Source organism: Dromaius novaehollandiae, chromosome 3 (assembly GCF_036370855.1).
Source record: "Dromaius novaehollandiae isolate bDroNov1 chromosome 3, bDroNov1.hap1, whole genome shotgun sequence".
Taxonomy (NCBI): domain Eukaryota; kingdom Metazoa; phylum Chordata; class Aves; order Casuariiformes; family Dromaiidae; genus Dromaius; species Dromaius novaehollandiae.
In genome coordinates, this window is record NC_088100.1 from 6318271 (window position 1) to 6337966 (window position 19696).

The 19696-nt window shown below is 37.1% G+C and overlaps 1 protein-coding gene across 7 annotated transcripts in view; it reads right to left on the reverse strand.

The window, feature by feature from the left end:
• The window catches only part of SUPT3H (SPT3 homolog, SAGA and STAGA complex component), a 280114-nt gene that overhangs the window by 69657 nt on the left and 190761 nt on the right, over positions 1-19696 (reverse strand). For all 7 annotated transcript variants that reach the window (XM_064508310.1, XM_064508308.1, XM_064508309.1 and 4 more), the window contains 2 exons: positions 18905-18995; positions 16980-17116 (listed from right to left, as the gene is read on the reverse strand). In XM_064508310.1, coding sequence (XP_064364380.1) covers positions 16980-17116; positions 18905-18995 — 228 coding nt within the window. The remainder of the gene's footprint in view (positions 1-16979; positions 17117-18904; positions 18996-19696) is intronic.

Below are 19696 nucleotides of genomic sequence, written 5' to 3' on the forward strand. Positions count from 1 at the left end.
CATTTGCTTCCTGACCATGAGAGAGTGCAAGCACAAGGCTGAATTAATTGCATTTTAAGGTCTGTTTTGCAGCTTCCAAAGCTCACCCAGTCCTTTGCATTAGTAGAGCAAAGTTGGTGTGCCTTCATGCCCTGATAGCCAGCGGTTCAGACCCACCTTGCACAGGCTGCGGGAGGACAAGGCAGAACCAAAACTGCACAACGGCCACCGGTATGGAGACTAAGGAGACCCTAAAACCATAGACTGAATCAAAAGATTTCAAACAAAAGCATTAGGGCAATTTTGATTTTAGTGGGACTTAATTCATGACACCGAGAACAGGATTTGGCCCAGCGTAAACATTTCATTAAACCAAATGTTAATAACTGTGCTGTTTATTTAACTATGCAGAATTCTCTACACTGCTACTCCTTATTGTTTCGCAGTTTGTTTTAAATATGAGCAAAGTTATCTTCGCAGTAGGTGTGAACATTATCTCAACCATACAGATGATAAACAGAGCCAGAAAAAGATTATTTTCCCAAAGCCAGTGTTCTAATCTGACAAACTCTCCTCTCTTTTTCTCTTCTTTCTCTTTTCTCTTTAAAAAAAGAAAGGGGAAATAGAAAAGGGAATGATTAAGGGGGAAATAGAAACAGTTAAGATGCCAGGATTTAACAAAATGATTTAGCATTTCGAATTAAGCTAATTTGAACCATCAGCTAATTTGGAGCAATCTCTGCCTTACACCATGCCTATTGATAAATACACCACAAAATTATTAAGAGTTTACACAAAGCCAAAGAAACACATGCTGTCATTAATTCAAAACAATAACCACCATCCAAAGCCACTACAGGGGTTCTCTTAATGAATATCCCCACCTCCTACCCCAGGAAAAAAAAAGAAAATCTCAAAAAATTTATTTTTCACTTTTATAAATCTTTCACAATCGCACCTAAACCAGTTACTTTTATTCAGCACAAGAATTAGAACTAAAATTGTTAACTGAAACTTTACTGATTTATCATTTAAAAGTAGAATGGTATACGACAATTTTAATTCAGAACAAAATTGGCCAGATTTTGTTAATTAAGATTGGAGGATCATTTTGAGATGTGTTCCAGGCAGAAAGTCAAAGTGAAACTTTCTGGCTTGTGAGAAACTACGCAAAAATACTGGCAGGTTTTCGTATCTGAAATATAGCTACTCCGTGCTGGTGAAATCACACTTCCTTAATGGCAACCTTCCAATGAATCCTATCCTAAATAATTTCAGTGATTTCATGGCAAAACAAACCAAAAAGGTATGTTTGGGGGTGACTTGATAAGTCATCATAGCTTATAGTGACTCTAACAGAAGAAACGGGTCCTAAATATTCCGGCGCTCTTGCTCCGTAACACTGAATGTGCCTCCACCCCACAGTATTATATCATATTATTACAGATGTTTCATGCAGTAACAAAAAATAAGGTACCACTACAATAGTTTTGATGGAATTCTCTTTTTTTTTTTTTAATTAATCTTGAGACGAGGTAAAGGGGAGCAAAGAGCATCTACTGTGTACAGATTCATTATCATAAGCTTTACTGATAGTTTATCCTGTTTCCTAAGGAAAGCAAAAAACCCCCACCGTGTCTCTATTAAAAAGCAATCAGATTTGGTATGCTGGTGACACTTTAAAGAGCACATTATGTGGGAAAACAAAATAAACATTTACCCTGGCAAATGAAAGTGAATTTGGGTTTTGACATACTTGGCAGGAAGGTAGAATTATATTCATGTCAAGTATGCAGAAAAGCTAATATAATATTTAAATATTTGCTTAAGTAATATAGAATTTAAAACAACACATTAGAAGAAACATTTTTGTGAAATATTTTAAAGATTTTTAGTATAGGACTAAAGGACTCCATGAAAAGTAGCAGGTTTAGCTGAAATTTCAGACTTTGGCTGTCTTTGTTACATATTGCATTCACTTGGGCATTGGTAAGGAGTCTTCATCTTTTACTGACATGTCTTTATTTCTATTTCCGAGACAAAGGCAGTTCTTATACTGATGACTGATAATGATAATGAATATATGCAGCTTTTCAGAGAAACAACCCTTGCAAATCATAATCTTACAAATATTGATAAAACGAGCTAACGTTAACACTATTGCAGCTAAATACCATAGTATTCTTCTACTGTTCGATACCTTATGCGTACAATTATTTTCAAACCCCTTTAGTTTGCATCACGACATACTCCATGGAGACAGATCTTCATGTAGTTCAGACAGTATCTGAATGCTGTACGTCAAAGACCTTCAACATTCTCAGCCGTACTCAATATTATAAATCTAATTTATAAATTGGGGGATATGAATGGAGCACCCCAAAGCTCCATTTTTATACACTTTGATAAGCTTGTTAGATAGCTGGATGCTGGACATTAGTTTTATTGCCCCCAAAAGTTATTTCGATGCACTGTTCTGCATTTGGATATCTGCATATCAGACTTTCCTTTATGAGTATAAATCTAAACTTGTACCAGCTGCATGTAGACACAAAAAGCAAATCTACCATTATATCAGAATTCTAAATGAGGATGAAGTTTGCTGCACAACATTCTGAATTACTAACAGTATTTTAAAACATTTATTTTAAGAAAAGGCTTTGCTTGCTTCATCTCTCTTTTGGAGACACATGAGAAATAAGAAAATATTTCCAAACATTTTTATACTGATTACATAAAACTGCCACAATAATTAAAACAACAGTACTACCCTTTATTGTAATTACACATTTTAGAAACGTGTCATTTAAAAATCACTTCAAAGGAATCCTCTCAAATGTAACCTGATTTGCAAATTTCATTACAAACTATTAAACTAGCAGCTTGGATTTTCAGTTCTTGTAAACCAGCATAACTCCTCAGAGTCCAAGCGTATGAGAAACCACTGCTTATTTCACATCAGCAATTAAAAATGATATAAAGAGTGTTCAGACTTTAAGACATAAACAAAAAGGGCTACTTTGGGGACCTTCAATCTTCTTAAATTGCAGTGCTTGATATGCAAATTATTATGCTGCATTAATAATAGCTTTGGCACATAGCGTTCATTCATCCAGCCTCTTACAGAAGTAAATATAACATGAAACTATTCTCTGCACACAGTCCTAAAATTGGTTGCAATGAAAACAATACTTTCCAAGTACACTAGCACAGTGCAATTCTGCATGCAAAATGTTCAGCCACTTATGAAGAGAGGAAAATATATAATGCCTTTAAGTATAAGAAAAATAGAAAGCAATGAGACAAGGGAATCTTTAACTCTATTTTTGGTCAAATGATTTTAAAAGGTAGAAAGATCTGAATTCAAAAGCTTGGCAACAGATATCCTAGAATTTTACTGTCAGGCTCATCTCCTGAAAAGGAAACCTTGGTACAAATTCCTGCATGAAACTGGTTATTACAGGGATCTGAATCTATGTATCGTTCAGGCTGATCGACAGTCTCATTGTTGGGCATTGATAGTTTTGTAAATTTAAGCCTAAAAGGGAAATAATTTATTTCAGAAATGTCAAAACCACATTTCTAAGACTTTCTCTCCTTTTACCCAAAATTTCTTGTAGTTTCAGACTGAGTGAATAGGAGGAAAATGTTTGTTTGTTTGTTTGTTTTTTCCTCCTGGGGGAGAAGACAAATCAAAGATCTGCACAAAAAATCAAAGATTAAAAAAACCACATAGTCGTACTCACAGAATAAGGGAAGAATGTCTTCCATTCAAAATATTACACTTAACACAGTTGGGATGCAGAGAACGGTATCTTTAATAGTAAGATTTTGAAGCATAGCTTTGAAGATTGAAGCATTCAGAGACTGAAGTCTAGTATTACAGGTGCCTACAGTACGGCAACACCAACAGCCATGGTTTGACATTACTTACTTGACTGTGTTGGTAGAGGCTCCTGTAGAGCCTCATGCCATAATGCCATAGCATACACACTGTGCTAGAAAATTTATTCTTCGCTGGTGAATTCTCTCCTTCGTTAGCATTTCTGTGTTTTTCTGACATTTTCAGAGTCACATCTAGTATTTGTCAAAGATGCCAAGGTCTCCTCAGCATCTTTTTCCTCTTTCTTTGCAGTATAATATAGGATAACAGGGTGAGCAGGGACAGTAATCATCTTGCCAATCAATTTCTCCAAATCTTGGAACGGGAAATCAGATCTCCAGTCATGGGGCACGTCAAGAGTTAACTCCCAGTTGAAGACGGGTGTGATTAGTAGCTGGAGAGCTGCCTGAGCTCAGTACATCTGAAGATGCTATTACAATTATCAGATATAAAATAATTAGCTGGTGATATGAGCTGACAGCTAATACAGCTACAATAAACATTAAAAGAATGACTTCCAAGCGGATGTAGAGTATGTATTCCGTTTCCAAGCTGTTTGATATGGTCTCTGTAAGGAGCTGGGACTCAATACCAGATGCTGCGTGTCCTACAAGCTTTTTCTGCAGCTGTCTGCAGCCTGAGAAAATCAACAGTGCTTTGAATAACGCTCCTAGTAAAAGCATCTTCTTGTCATAGTCCCTGTATGATATAGGATATGAATCCCACACAAGTGGATGAACTGGTTTTAAATAATACCAGCTGACAATGGCAGCAGAAATTCTTCGTAGGTCTGACAAAGTCCTAGAAATGGCTGTTTGCTTTGGGAAATAAAACCCAGCCCTCTGACAAAGACTACCCGTCCTCCTTTCGCTTGATCAAATGCACCCCCAAATTTAAGGATCCTTTTCTAAATTCCAGAGGCAAAGTTTCAACAGGACTTAACCTGCCACCACGGAGTCCATACCTTTGCCCCTTACATGTGCCATGCAGCGGAATATGCTGGGAAAAAAATGTTTAAGAATTATTTAAGCATAAAGTATGCATCTTCATGTGCTTTTGATATTGCGGTACTTTCAGCATCTATTTTAGGTTATTTTCTTGCCTTTGCTTTTAATGGAATTTCCTTTAGAACTCCAAAAGAAAATCAACGTAAGCCTCAAATACAGTGCAAGTGATACAGATATCAATGTGACAAAGAAATTCAGAGCCTCCTGTTATCTGCATACAAAAGTGAACAGCTAAACCTTAAGTCACCAATTCCCTATGTTCAAGTGAGAACCTTTCTTCTCTCAAAAATAAACCTGCGGACTCCCACTTAATTAACAGTTTACTGAATGCATATAAATCAATTTCTGAAGTTTATTCTAGATGTAAAATCAGTATTTTTTTCCAGTGATAATACTATGGTCTTGTCTTCCCCGAAAATACAGGTCTGTTTGTGGATGTTTGTTGTCAAGCCAAAGTGGTAACAAAGCCTAATTTTTTACCATGTTAGTGTCAGCTAAAGGTAAACCCCAGATTATTAGAAGGGTCAAGTGCTGATCTCAGTAAGATTAAAATCTGTGTGTTCAGCTTCACTAGGAGTTTATATAAGGTAGCTATCTTAAAATAAGAACTTTAAAAAACATTCAGGCAAAAAGACTTTGCTTGGGCATCAGTATATTCTGAGTACCCAAATTAAAATAACCTCTTCCCATTCACTTTATCAAAATGAAAAACTGCCTAGGTATCTTCAATGTTAATCAAAGATATTAGGGCAAAAGAAAAGAAAGTACAGAAAACTTAAAACTTGAGGGACAAAACTACCTCATACAAGTCATGAGTCCAATTTTTTAGTAGATTGAATAAGGGTGCAGCTCACATTTTGCATCATGTCGAGCTTAATTATATTACTCTACCATTTCAGCAGACACTTAAGACGCTTAAATCTTACTTGCGTATCTGCTACACATGTGTGAAGTTATCACTGAGTGCAATTTTGCACAGCAGCCAAATCATACTCTTATGGAAGAATACACCAAGCAACATTATAGATAAAATAAACCACAACTGAGAAAGACAGAAAGTCCTGTTCTTTGTGTACACAAAAAGTCTATTCCAGGAACTACCAGCAGTTAAAGATTACAGAAAAGTGCAGAAGGTGGAAAGTTCAATCAGATGCTACCTAGATTTTTTTAAACAGTTTTCAGAAATTTGAGATGGTTTATCATGCAATGATTTATCAAACAATGAACCATTGTGTTTCATAAAATCTCTTCTATTTCTATCCCATCTGCCTTTTTAATATCCCAGATGGGAAACTTTAGGATAAAATCATAGAATAATTTAGGTTGGAAAAAGGTGTGGGACCTTGCCAGAGATCCCTAGTTCAACCTTCTACTCAAAATAGGTCCAGTAAGATCAAGTTGCTCAGGAGTCGAGCAAGATATTCCAGCCAAGTCTGGAATATCTCCAAAGTTGGGGATCTCCTCAAACTCCCTGGCCAAGCACTTCCAATCTTTACTCACCCTCAAGGTAAAATTTTTTCCTATTATCGGATCAGTCCAAATTCCACCCATTGCTTCTTGTCCTATCACCATGTGCATTCAAGATGTGTCTGGCTCAATCTTCTCTACATCCTGCCATTAGCCAGCAGTAGACAGCACCAGGATTTCCCCTTTGCCTTCTCTTTTTAGGGCTGAACAAACTCCAGTCTCTCAGCCTTTCCTCATATGTCAGATGATCCAGTCCCCTGACGTTCCTTGCTGGACTCAGTTCAGTTTGTCAATGCCTTGCTTGCACTAGGGAGCTCAAAACCAGACATAGACTCAAAACGCAGTCTCTCAAGTGCCAAGTAAAGGGGAAGAATTATTTCCCTTGATCTGCCAGCTAACCTCTTGCTGACACAGCCCAGTATGTAGTTGGCCCAGAGGCTGCACTGTTGCATGGGTTATTCCAGCCATATTTGCCTCTGTTCTACTTCCAGAGGTTCCCATCAACCCATTTCTCCAGTCTATCAAGGTCCTTCTGAATTGCAGGTCTGATTTCTAGAGATTTGACTGTTCTGGTATCATGATGATTCAGCATTTACTTGAAATCCTATGAATTACTGCTTTTATTTAGTTTAGAAAATTCAACAGCTAATCATTTCTGAGTCTAACACTTCAAGAGAATGAAATGCTTCAAGACAATATGAACATGTTCCTGCAGTACAATAGGGGGTAACTACCCTGGTTAAGAGCAGATGTCCTGTGCTCAGAAAGTTCCACATGTACTAATAATTACATGGAAATCTGATAAACCTAAAGCTGTATGAACATGCATACTTTGCATTTATCATCACAGTACTGTTCTCTTTCTTACTCTTGGTACTAAAATGATATTTATAGCAAAAATCTGCCATAGAATCCTGTCTTAGAAATAGTCTCGTATTAGGTCATAGGTGTAGTCTTATCACAGTGAGCTTTTAAACCAAAAATGCTAGTATTTCTAATATATATCTTTATTAAATAAGAAACAATGTATTTACTGTCAGATTGGCTTTAATGTCCTTCACCTTAGGCAACAAATCACTTGGATTTCCTGATGATATCTAAACTATAGTGTGAATGTAGGTAGGAGGAGGTCTCATAGGTCTAACCAGCTGAGACCTTGGTGGCTTGGCAAATGGGAACCAAAAAAGATGACACTTGTACCTGCTAAGTGGACAAATGTAATCAAGTCTTGTGATGTGGTAATTTTCAGACTGGAACTGATTTAAAGGAGGAGGACGATATGCAGATAGTGAGTGACTCCAAGTGTATCAGGTGATTTTTGATTTTTGCTTAAGTAAGCCTGTGACAAGGGTTCATAAAATCCTGTCTAAAACCAAGCAGGTATGATAGGCATTATAGACCAGAAGCTAGCAAAAAGACTTCTGAGGAGTAAAATTGCACTAGTCCTGGCTAATCCTGTAGTCAGAGAGAAAAAAAATAAAAGCAGAGATCTAGGAGATCTCTGAAAGATCTAAAAGAAGGAGATCTAGGGTTCCCAAGGATAGTCAGAGCAATTCTCCATTTAGCCCAGTATCCAACAGTAGCCAGCCCTGGAGGTTGAGCGAAGAACACAAATGCAAGTGAAGCTTATAATAATTCTTCCCCTGAATAGTCTTGCAGCAGCTGGTGATCTGTAGGTCAAGCACTTCCTTAACCAAATGCAGTGTCCTTGTACTCAATAGCCTTGAATAGATTTTTTTTCCCCATTAAGTTGTGCACTTCAATAGATCTGAGCTCATTTTAGCTATATTTAGCTGGGATGCAGCCTAAAAATGACTTTCAACACTCCTCTATATTGTCCTTAAACTACACACTGTGGAGGGGCTATTATCACACATAGCTTGTTCGCTCTCCTGTCAGAGGCTAAATGCCAATTTAACAGAAAAGGATTCTTAGTAATTTTGAAGAAGGTATTAACAGGGTTGCCACATGAACATGATTAAAACTAGGTGTGAATTCCTGGCTGAGACATTCTGACACTGGGAAAGGCACAGTCATTCCCCTAACAAATCTACAGAATAAGGAGAGCAGAAAAGGAACTTGCTTCTAACATATTGGTGGTGTCCAGAAATAGCAGACAAGTGAACCTTCAGACAAATTACAGCTGACACTACTTTAGGCTGGGAGGAATATATCAATCTGCTTCAGGTGAGGTAGGAAGACGTTCTTTCCCCAAAACCAGTTCTGAATGTTCTCACCTATCTGTTAAATCCAGGATGATTCTCAGACTCCTCTTCTCTTCTGTGGTGGTTGAAACAAAAAAAGCCCAAACATTAAAACCTCTTCTATTTCGTGCCATAGGGAACCTTCCTCTATCATTCTCATTTGTGAAAAGAGCTTAGTTTCTTCCAGGGAAGGCTTTTTGTGATATGAATCCTTAAAGAGAAGGAGACAGAAATTTAGGAGGGGACAACGGAGCTTGGCCAAACCACCACCCTGCCAATGTTCAGTGGCCAACAAGCTGGCAGGGTCTTGCACCAAGGAACGTCCCAGGCAGAAGAAAGAGAAGAGTCTGCCTCTGAACTTGTTCCCATGAACACTGCATCTATATGAGCTGAAGTTTCCATCTCCCACTTCACAATAGTATCAGCAAATCTCGTCTTTGAAACAGGTGAGAACTGGGAATGTCCTAGAGATCCTTCAAATTTTCATTCATGCTATAACTCAAAAGATGTGGAAAAATTAGTTTTTCTCCCCAAAGCGTATGAATTACATCCCGTCTTGCAGAAAAAAAATTACATTATCCCATCTCCAAACAACCTCAAAAATACAAACCCTTATCGGCACTAATTTGTTTAATTACTTTAAAGTATGACAGCAATTTCAATAAGCTGCTACTAATGGGCGCTGCGTTAGACTTCAGCATCATTCCTTGTTCACAATTTTCCATAATTTACACATACAGTAACTGTGTTGTAAATACCAATGTATGGTGAGCAGTATTTAACATTTCATTTAAACATCGATTTTTCCATCTATGACTAATCATTGTATCTAATGCCATCTACAATGCACTGATTCTGTTTTCATGGTATCTGAGCAACAAACATGATGAACGCAAGCTCACAAATAAACAGTATTAAAATACACTCAGATAGAGAAGGTCTTCTTACTCTTACATTTGGCTCCTAATCAAATGCTCTGTGGAAACACTATATATATGTACATATGTACATATAAATAGAGATATAAGTAATATATATAAAGTCTCCTTCCAAAAGTTAAGGTAAACTGCAGTCATTTTGGTGTCAAACATTACAAAATACAGCAGTCCAGAATCTTCTTCTTCTTCAGAAAAATCAAAAAGTGGCAAAAAGTACTCAAAGAACTAAAAGTCAGAAAAGCAAATAACACCCTGTCCTCCCAGGAAAACCACCTAAATTTGTAGTATGAGCAACATTCACCAAAATGCTCTAAAAACAGCATTAATTTACTAGGACTGAAGACCCAAACAAGCACCACACTTCATGTAACCATGGCAATCAACCCCAATGCGAGAAAGCTCTAATAATCTTAGAGCTGTAGCAGTGTAAAAAGTCTATTGATATCATTGGCTATAACGAGAAACCTTTTCCACTTGACAGGTTTTTCCAATTCCGCTGACAATGACGTAGTATTTACAGATATATAGATAATGAAAAACTGTTTCTGCTTATTTTCTGTTTACTTTTACCAATTCAACCATTACCCAAGAAAAATAGTGATTTTTCCCAGTTTCCCAAACATTCCCAAGCAGTGTGTAATCAGAGAAACCATTAATACCAATAGGCCTATTTTCATGCTGAATAATGGTTACAAAGACCTTGATGTCCAGACGGCTAATTTACAATTCAGACACTACTGGTTTTGCTATCTCCGTACTCATCCAGAAACATCAGAGTGACCTGATACGGAGAAATTAATTCTTTCTATATTTGGATATTGGGGAAAAAAAATGTTTACAGAATAAAACTGAGTTTTTTCTTGATTAACGTCCTATCTACGCTCCTTTTAAATCTTTGTATCTATCTATATAGAAAGAAATAGACAGTATAGAGGGAGCTGGTGTTGACCTTGGAACTCTTTGGGCACATCATATTGGGCAGGAACTTTCCCACTCCTGTTTGAGTACACTGCTTAGACATTAGTGAATTCAAGACACAACCTCCTATTTATTGGCCTGGACACACAGCTGAGGATGATACTGGTTTACACTGAAGCCTGCAATTATTTAGTCCATACAGGAACGTATCATGAGACACAAGATGTTTAAAGGTATGGCTCGCCCTTCTCTGTTCCATCACTGGGATCTCTTATCCATATAAGAGATTATCCATTGTCCATATTTTGGACAATGTTGAGGAAAGAATAACAAAACTTATTTTCTATCCCTTTTTTTAAACTTAAGGTCTCTTGGGCAGAGACTGCTACCATCTACTTATTTTTTGTAGCATCTGAGGGCTGACCCATGGCCATCCAGCTGATCTGAACTCTCTCAACAGTTCAGACCTCACCCTAGATGGCTCCAATTCTCATAGCCTTGGACACCATTACCTTCCAAGACTTCTGTAGGCAGCATGCTTTTCTTCAGGGCAGGATCTGAATAATTTCTAATGATTATAGTACCTACCCAAACACTGAATTGTTCATTAAGTAAGAGTCGTTCATTCCATGCTTTCAATGAAGCCAAGGATATGAGGAAAATAGAATTATATGACCATGTAATTGAAGACAATATCACAATGCATATGCACAATGATAACAAATTAAGATGATCTTGACAATCTTAACACTACAATTTCCCAACTTTTGAGTGCCTAAATTTGAAACTTCCATACAATTTTATTTCCTCAGGGCTTCCGTACGTACGTGCAGAATCTCCTAGGCTTCAAAAAGTATGTTGAAGACCACTCAGAAATTCCATCACGGTATATCATAGTGACACTTATTTGAGTTGTCAGTAGCCTGCTTATCTACTGTAATGCTCTTATAACTTGAGTTACTCACGTAAATTATATAACAGCAGCAAGTTGCAATTCTATACGTAGACCAGCACAAAATGAATGGATGATAGACCTGTGAGTATTTTTCAAGACAGCAGAAAAATGCAGCAGAGATTACACTCCATAGTCTCAAGTGAATCAGAACAGACATACGTACTTGGTAGGCGTATCTATTACCAGTTCCCCCAAAACCCAAACCTTTTTTGCTTCTCCTCAAGTACTTCTTGTCTTAATCTTTCACCCTCCACTCTCCACATCTGGCCTTGATACAAGCGGAACGGTCACTGACAGCACAGAGAAATTCCCGACAAACTACATCCAGTGGAGTTTAAAGAGCTGGGTAGCTCACTAAAGAAGCTTTAACAAACATCTGGTCAGCGGAATACCTCTCTGGACTCCACTATCTGCACTGACAGAGTCTCCATGGACTATAGGAGGAGATTAGACACTTAGCTCACATGCAAATGCCTGAATTCAAGCGTCTTCATCTGGAGCTGAATCTTACCCAAAGATGAATTCTTTCACAGACTACAGTTGTTAAAATCTAAGAATCAAAAACTGTGATTCCAAAATTAATAACTTACTACATTTGGGCACAATATCATGAGATAATAAAAGTTAGTCCTCAACTAAATGCCATGATTCCTTCCCAAAACATAGCTTCTATCAAGAACAATCTGAAAAATCAGTAAGAAAGTTCAAAATATCTTTTTGGAAGAAAGAGAATAATTTAGAATGCAACCATTCTGATTTAAGTTTACCATAAAAACTTCTACATCAAAAAAAAGCATGCTCTGAGAAACCATGTCCTCATGCTTCGTAATATAAAACTTCATAGTTTGTCTTCCGGCATGCAGTTTCTATTAAGGATGTGTTGTCTGTACTACAGCACTAAGTTTTCCATATGGGCTTTAAATCAAATTCCAGTTTGTTATTGATACACCCCGCATGAACAGATATCCCCTAAAGAGTAATGACCCCACATAGCACTCACCCTGGCATAACTTTTATCAGTGAAATGAGAAAGGTAGTGCTAAAAGGCCTCAACGCTCTTTTGAAATCATTTCCTGCTTATTTTTGTTGTACATTTTTCCTGAGTTAATACGATGAATTTGAGTACTTCCACACTGTCTTTCGGATACTCCCTGAACATAGGAGCTCACAAATTTTTTCGAACGATGCCATCTAATTTTAGCTGTCTAAACTAAAAAATGCCAGGTCAGTGTGGAGCCACCTCTGTCTGTGCTATCGCCCTCTGAGCCTCCAAACAGAGTCTAAATAACATTTTAACAACATCAATGATCACGTTCCAGGGCCAAGGAATCATCTCAGTCACTGATTTACTACTATCGACATGGACTAAATGCCTAATCTGCTTTATTTGTCTGATTGAAACCGAGTGCCTGATCCCTTGTATCCCAAAATAGGTGGGATAGGGATGGGTAGGGATGAACTGCACCCAAAGTGATTGACTCTGTCAGCTAGAAGAGTAGTCTACGCGACCAGCTAACATGCGACACTTAATTTTGTCTGTGTACAGAATTAAATGGGATTAATTTAACCTCATGTAAGCAAACGATATATTCCAAATACACCTACACTTTATTGCACTATGTTGTATTTTGGATGTAGTTCATTCCATTCTGTGAGATTTGTATAGTTTACAGTAGGATTTACAACTAACGGACATATACTGACAAAAAGTGTTGGAAAAATCACATCCACAGTGAACTTCTACAAAGAGTAATATGTAGCTGCAATTTTTAAATACCTAACATACAATTCATGGAACAATATGCATTAAAGAGCCACAAACTTGGCCGATCCCTTTCTAAATGTAGTTTTAACTCTTTTTTTTTACTGGCACCTAGCCTACTTTCAAGGTACTGTATTCTTCTGTTGAGGTTGTTTTCCCTCCACTGTTTATTCAGACCTGCTATGAAAGCATTATGGTAGCTGCTGCAACTGAATTATTGCCCATAACAGCTGAGTGTTGGAAATATATCCCTAGACTAGTAGGCAGAGCGACAGATGCATGGTGTTCCTTTTAATCCTAAGGGAACAAAACCTGAACTAGAGCATTCACAGTGATGCTCGAAGCGCTCCTTTGTATGTCCGTTCGGATGCCTGATGAGAAGACTTTTTCCTGGGAGGGAGGTATTAGCACTATAAAACAAGTGATAAAAAATGCACAGCTACAGAATGAGATACAAATCAGCTTTGCAATTAAGTGAGCTAAGTTTTAGAATAGCTCTGTCTGATTTTAAAAACCGGACATGGTAAATTTGATAGCCACTCTCTCTCTCTCTCAATTAGAGTGGAGTGACCATTCACAAAATCACAGCCAAACCCGCAGCTAATTTTACTATGAACAGATCATCTGAGAGGTTCAAAGTAGCAACATAAAGATCTAAACAATCAAGACTACCTCTCTACCCCGAAATGCCAAATATGGAAAAGCGTGATGATCTTCAACGTGCATATGCCTTCTCACCCCTCCGATTCAGTTCTCACCCCTCCGATTCAGCCAAATCCCACCGGAGTGCTGGTTCTCTCCTCTTAATGATTAAGAGACAGAAGAAGCAAAATTGCAAGCCCCTTGTCCTGTGGGACTGTCCTCGTGGATTCTTGGGCATACCAAAGGCAGCAGAAGAAAAATTAAATCCCCGAGCAACACCAGCCCTGCTTGTTCTAATGCGAAGCGGAAAGGAGGGCCTCATCTGGGCCATCAAAATGGGCGTTCAGATACATCAGCACTATGTGCGTTACTCTCAAGACGCTATCACGTGCTATGAAGACAACTTCTGTGATCTCGACAGATCTCTTTTACTGTGCATAGTCCAATTGCATCTATGAACTAGAATATTTTGTTCCAGCTGTAATTGTTCACACGCTGAGGAGAAGCGTATCATTGGTGTTCAACTGCTATCTTGGGAGAGCAAAATACTTAATGAGACAGTCACCGGTTTGGCTTCTTTTCACCAGTACAGTTGACTGCTTTGCAACTATTCATTGCTATTACTGAAGTTCTTATTATGAGTCACCTGATCACAATGGAGTGATAGCATAATCATATACTATAAAAAAGTAATGTGGATTTTCTTCTTAATTTTTGCCACACACTTTCAAATTATTTGCCTTTCATTTGTACATTGTGGATTATTATTATTGATATAGTCCTCTTGCTTCAAATTAAAACCACAGGATACAGTCGCTAACCTTCGACAAAGTTGATGACCTTTCTATGTAATATGACAGCTTTAGTGGATGTTTTTCAATCAAAACTGAAGAACTGTTTATTCTCCTCTATTAATGCTTGAAAGTGGCTCAGAGCTTTCCTTGCTCCTCAGTGACACAAATATGGTATAGACCTCACAGAACAGCAAGTGTCCTCACTAAGTTTTAGCTCTAATTTTATAAAATGTTCTAAAAGAAATAAGTATAAACAATATTTGCCTTTTGTATCATAACTGAAAACATACTGCTAAACAATCATATCCTCTTTAACCCATAATGACATCAGAAATATATGCTTATCATCTGCTCCAGACAACTTGGCATAATTTTGGCCCAGGGCAAAGTGGAACTCAAATCATTTGCAGTTGTCCAAATCAAGATAACCACACATTTCTGAGGTAATTGATACCTAAAAGGAACATTGCTTTTAGATCACAGTTTATGATTTAAGTATACTAATTTCTTAAAGAACATTGTTAGAATTTTTAAAGTGTCTATTGGATTTCCTCCAATACTTAGCATGGATTAAACATAATCTACTGCACAAAGAAAATGTGACACACTAGATTACCCCCATCCACTAATAACTTGTCCTTCAGGATTGGATCACATTTTCTACTATTGTTGATTCCCTTCTACCCATCTCAAAGTGACAACAAAATCCAAAACAAAGCAGAGCCAAAAATATCTTAAACATTTGGAGTAGCACATCTCAAGTAATGCTGCTTGTTTTGCCATTTAAAAACTATTAAGAAAGAAACTTCATACTTGTATACAATTTATGAAGATCTTATTCTAAAATAAGTAGATCTTGATTTTTTTTAACATAGGAACAGGTCAAGAGTTCACAAAATCGAATGTAAGTAGAGCAATACAGAAAAGAATTAGACTCAGTACTTTTAAAAACACCTATCTTACAGTTCATGAATTAGAGTCTAATGAAAAAAAAAATGCAATAAGATGAAAGATAACTATGTGATTTGGGGGGCGCATTCCTTGACAGATAAACAGAAAGTTAGATGTGTCCTTCTCTGGGACAGTGAACTTCACACTTCTGGCAACTTGTGTAGTTTTTTTAGACCAAAAAAATATATATATATACTAGAATGACAGAAGAAAGAGTAAAGAATAGCTTAAAGTCAAGTACATAGGAGATCCATTCAGAGCAGTGCTCTGAATGTGCTTATTTTTGTCCACAAAAGCTCAAGGGGTATGCTTGTATTTATGCAAAACATAAATTTTACATAAATGAATAAATAAATATAAAAGAAAAGAAAAGCAACCATCCATTTCCAAAACACAAACAGTGGCTGGCAATGACTCCTCTAGGACAGTGCTTCTCAGCTGGGGAGGAATGGGACTCATTCCTATTCAAATTCTTAAAGAGGAAGGATTCCTGATTAGACTTTGAACAATTTTAATGGCGAGGAAGGGGACACAAGATGCGGAATGTCTCAATCCCGAAAAGGGTCTCCAGAAAGAAGAAAAACTGAGACTTATAGTTAGGGCAGGATGAAAGTTTGGTTATTCCTTACTTAAAATTTTCCATGAAATCCTGAAAATGAAATGAGGACCAAATAAGCAAATATTGAACAGACGAACGTTACTGAATGTAAGAGCCACCTCATCATACCAAAGCACCCACCTTCTAGCACTGACAGGGCATAAAAAGAGAAGACACAGGGATAATGAGGTCTGTAAGGCAGACCGGCCATGACACAGTGTCACGTGCCAATAGAGCTAAGCCTCAGTGAACTAATACTGGTATCAAAACCACACTGGTTCCACAGACTTTCATGCCAGCATACTTGCATTGTTTCTAATCCCAAGCTTGCTTTTTAAGAATGATACAGTACTGCATTCTGTTATGCAGACATACCTTTCATGCATACATAGATCAGAAAATAAGACTCAAAAACAGGAGGGAGAGAAGAGCATATACTGAAGCATGTGGGCACAGAGTATTTTTCCTTTTAGCTGTAAGCTGTGTTATATGAAAAGGGCCATCAGTTGTCATCTAGGTAGGATTTTCTAACAAGAGGAATAACAAAAAGAAAAAAAAAGTTTGTGAAAAATGTGTGTTAAATGTTTTTAAATCAAATGTGCTTTCCACAGGAAGGAAATACAAATACATGACAGACAGAAAGATCCATAACTACCCTTTCATAATCTTCCTTCTCAGCATGCCGGCTTAGATATCAGGAAATATTTGAGGGAATAGGAAAAATATGAAAATAAGATTCCTTTAGACCATCTGAGCAAAATGAAAAAAAAATATAACACTGATAGTATGTAGGAAGAAAATAGCATCGGGCCAGCATGATGTATGAAGGCTCGTACACGCTTCTCTGCTGGAGCTGGGTATCAACAAAAGAAAGGAATTACCTCCATCCGCTCTTGCTTAACATCATCAATCTCATCATCTTCAAACATGGCTAGGAGCTCTCCAGTCTGGTCAATGGAGTTGAGAAAGTCTTGAGCAAGTTTCTGCCGTTTGTTGGTGTTGTTACTGTTGAATTTGTCTACACAAGAGTAAACAAAGAACAACAAACTGAAGTTATCTGGCTATCCCACATATGAACCAACTCCAAAAAGGGCTGTTGTCTCAAAGGGAAGGCAGTCTGCAGGAAAGGCCTGTTCTTACTGTCCTCCTCGGGCAAGTTGTGACACGTGTCTGGGGCGAAGCCACCTCTGGGCTGCTGCAGCAATCCAGTCTAAAGACACCGACTTCCAACCACCGGAGGCTGCAGCAGGTTATACATCAGCACTGTGACAAGCGGCTTGGGACACCCTCAGTGGGAAGCCCAAAAATAATGGGAATGTCCTGTTATAAATGCATCTAGTTCCCCTATATTCTTATTTCTCACTGAAGGATCCATAGCGGATAGAGCTGCAGAAAAAAACTCTCTTCTTTGTTTGTAAAAAAACTCATTCAGGGTAATATAATACATGGAGGAAACACACTTTCCCAAAAGCATGAGCAACATCCGACCATCCTAATTACCTACAACCTAAAGCCAACCACACACAAACCTTAAGATGCAACTCCACTGCTCTTGCTACAGGTGATGGGCCATCCCTCAGCCAAAGCCTAGAGAACCCTGGTGAGATGCTCTCTGCTGTTCTAACAGGAAAAAAAGCTATAAAGACACTCAAGTCACAAAAAAAATTAATGGCTTAATTTACTAAAGCCAAAACATGATCTTCAATTAGAGGATTAACTCTGCTTAGGAAGCATTTCGTGAGCACATAAATGACTTATGAAAAGCATTTATTTGTTTTAATTAGTGACATGGACTTAAGCATTAAGGAAACAAAGCTGTCAGGTATTCTAGCAGACGGCTTGCATGAAACAATACGTTTTCATGTTTTGTTAAAATAAAGTGCCGCAGGCAAATTAAATCTCTAATGAGTTGACAAAAACTTATTCACAGATTCAGTAAGATAAAGCAGGAAGTACACTGTTTAGGTAACATTAATATGGACAGTCAGAGGACCCAAACACACGGAATTCACTGTAAGGGAAAAAAAAATGTTTTAAAGCTCCAAGAAAGGAAATAAGTTAAAAATGCAAAAAGTGGCATACGGAGATTGCAATGTACTGCAATAAAAATATGGTAAGATTTATATTTGTTATGGTAAGTTTTAACTTTTTGTAAATGAGAGGATAATTCTTGTATTGATAAAAATCTCCCAAACTTTGCTACAATTGTATGTATTTATACTAGCAAATGATATGACAGAGATTAACACTTTTTTGTAATTCAAAGAGCTTTGGGGTTTAAATGCATTTGTTACAAACTCTGCAATTTGCTTATGGAATGGGGAAACAAGTGTTTCCCATTCCTTAAACTGCAGATACAAAATCTGAAGTGTTAGTATTAAATATTAGTATTAAATAACTTTAGATTATGTGTGTATTTTTTCTTTTTTTTGTAAAAGATGTCAAAACTCTTTGATAATAATTTAAGAAATGTCCACTCAAATAAACCTCCCCCTTGCACACAGCAGCTGTCACATTTAAATTAAACATGCTGAAATCAATCAGGGTTTTAATCAGCACTCGTTTCTTAGTTCAACAAACTTCTGATATTAAACAGTCTCACTTATCATTTGGAAGGTAGAAGGAAATACTTTATTTTGAAGTAATTCAAACTGAAAAGCAGAGATTTAAAACAGAACTACCATGAAGTCAATATTTTGGTGTCTACAACTACCTAGATAAGACATTAATAATTTCCACTGAGCTGTTCAGTGCATTTAAAAAATATCAAACCTCCCCCAATTACACCTTTTTTTTTTCTTCTTACCTTCAATGAGGTCATCTTCTTCTATGCCTTTCACAATTTTAGATTTGTAGTCTCGAAAAAACATGTATTTAAGTAGCCTTCTAAGCTTCTTCTAAGAGAAAAAATACATTGACATTAATTAGTACTATATATACAGCTGTTATTTATGCAGACTAACTTTGTAACACACAAACATACAAAACACATTATTCAGTAAAAATATTTTTTAGAACGTTATTCCGCTGAACATCCGCACATGGATAATTCATCAAGGTCAGCAGCAATTCCACATTAAAAATTATTTATTTGGCCTCCCTGTTACTTTGGTTGCCAACCATGGGACTGTAACGGGTTTGACTTTCAGAAAGCAGAAAATCAGAAATTAGGCTTCCTTTGGACACTCCAAACCCAAAACTTACTTTGGAAATTCAAACCTATAAAAATGTAAGCTTCCATGATTTCTGACATCCATATTAACCACTGCTTTCAATATAGCCTTATTGATCACATCAGAAAAAGTCACTGCAAGTGTTTTTCATGTTTTAGGCTTGTTTCATTTTGATATGTTTTGGTCATTTGGTTTCACCTATCAAATGGTGAAAGAAAAGCAAAGGAAAAAGAAAAAAAAAGGGGGACAAAGGGAAAAGAAAGATAAAGGGAAAATAAATATTGTTGATAAAAACGGTCAATAAGTATTTTTGAACAATTTCAAAATTTGAAGAAATTGGCTTTTGGGTTCTCCTAGAAAATTCTGGTCTTAGTTATTGACCTACTCTACCCATTATCCAGGGAAAGCAAGACCATCCCTAAACA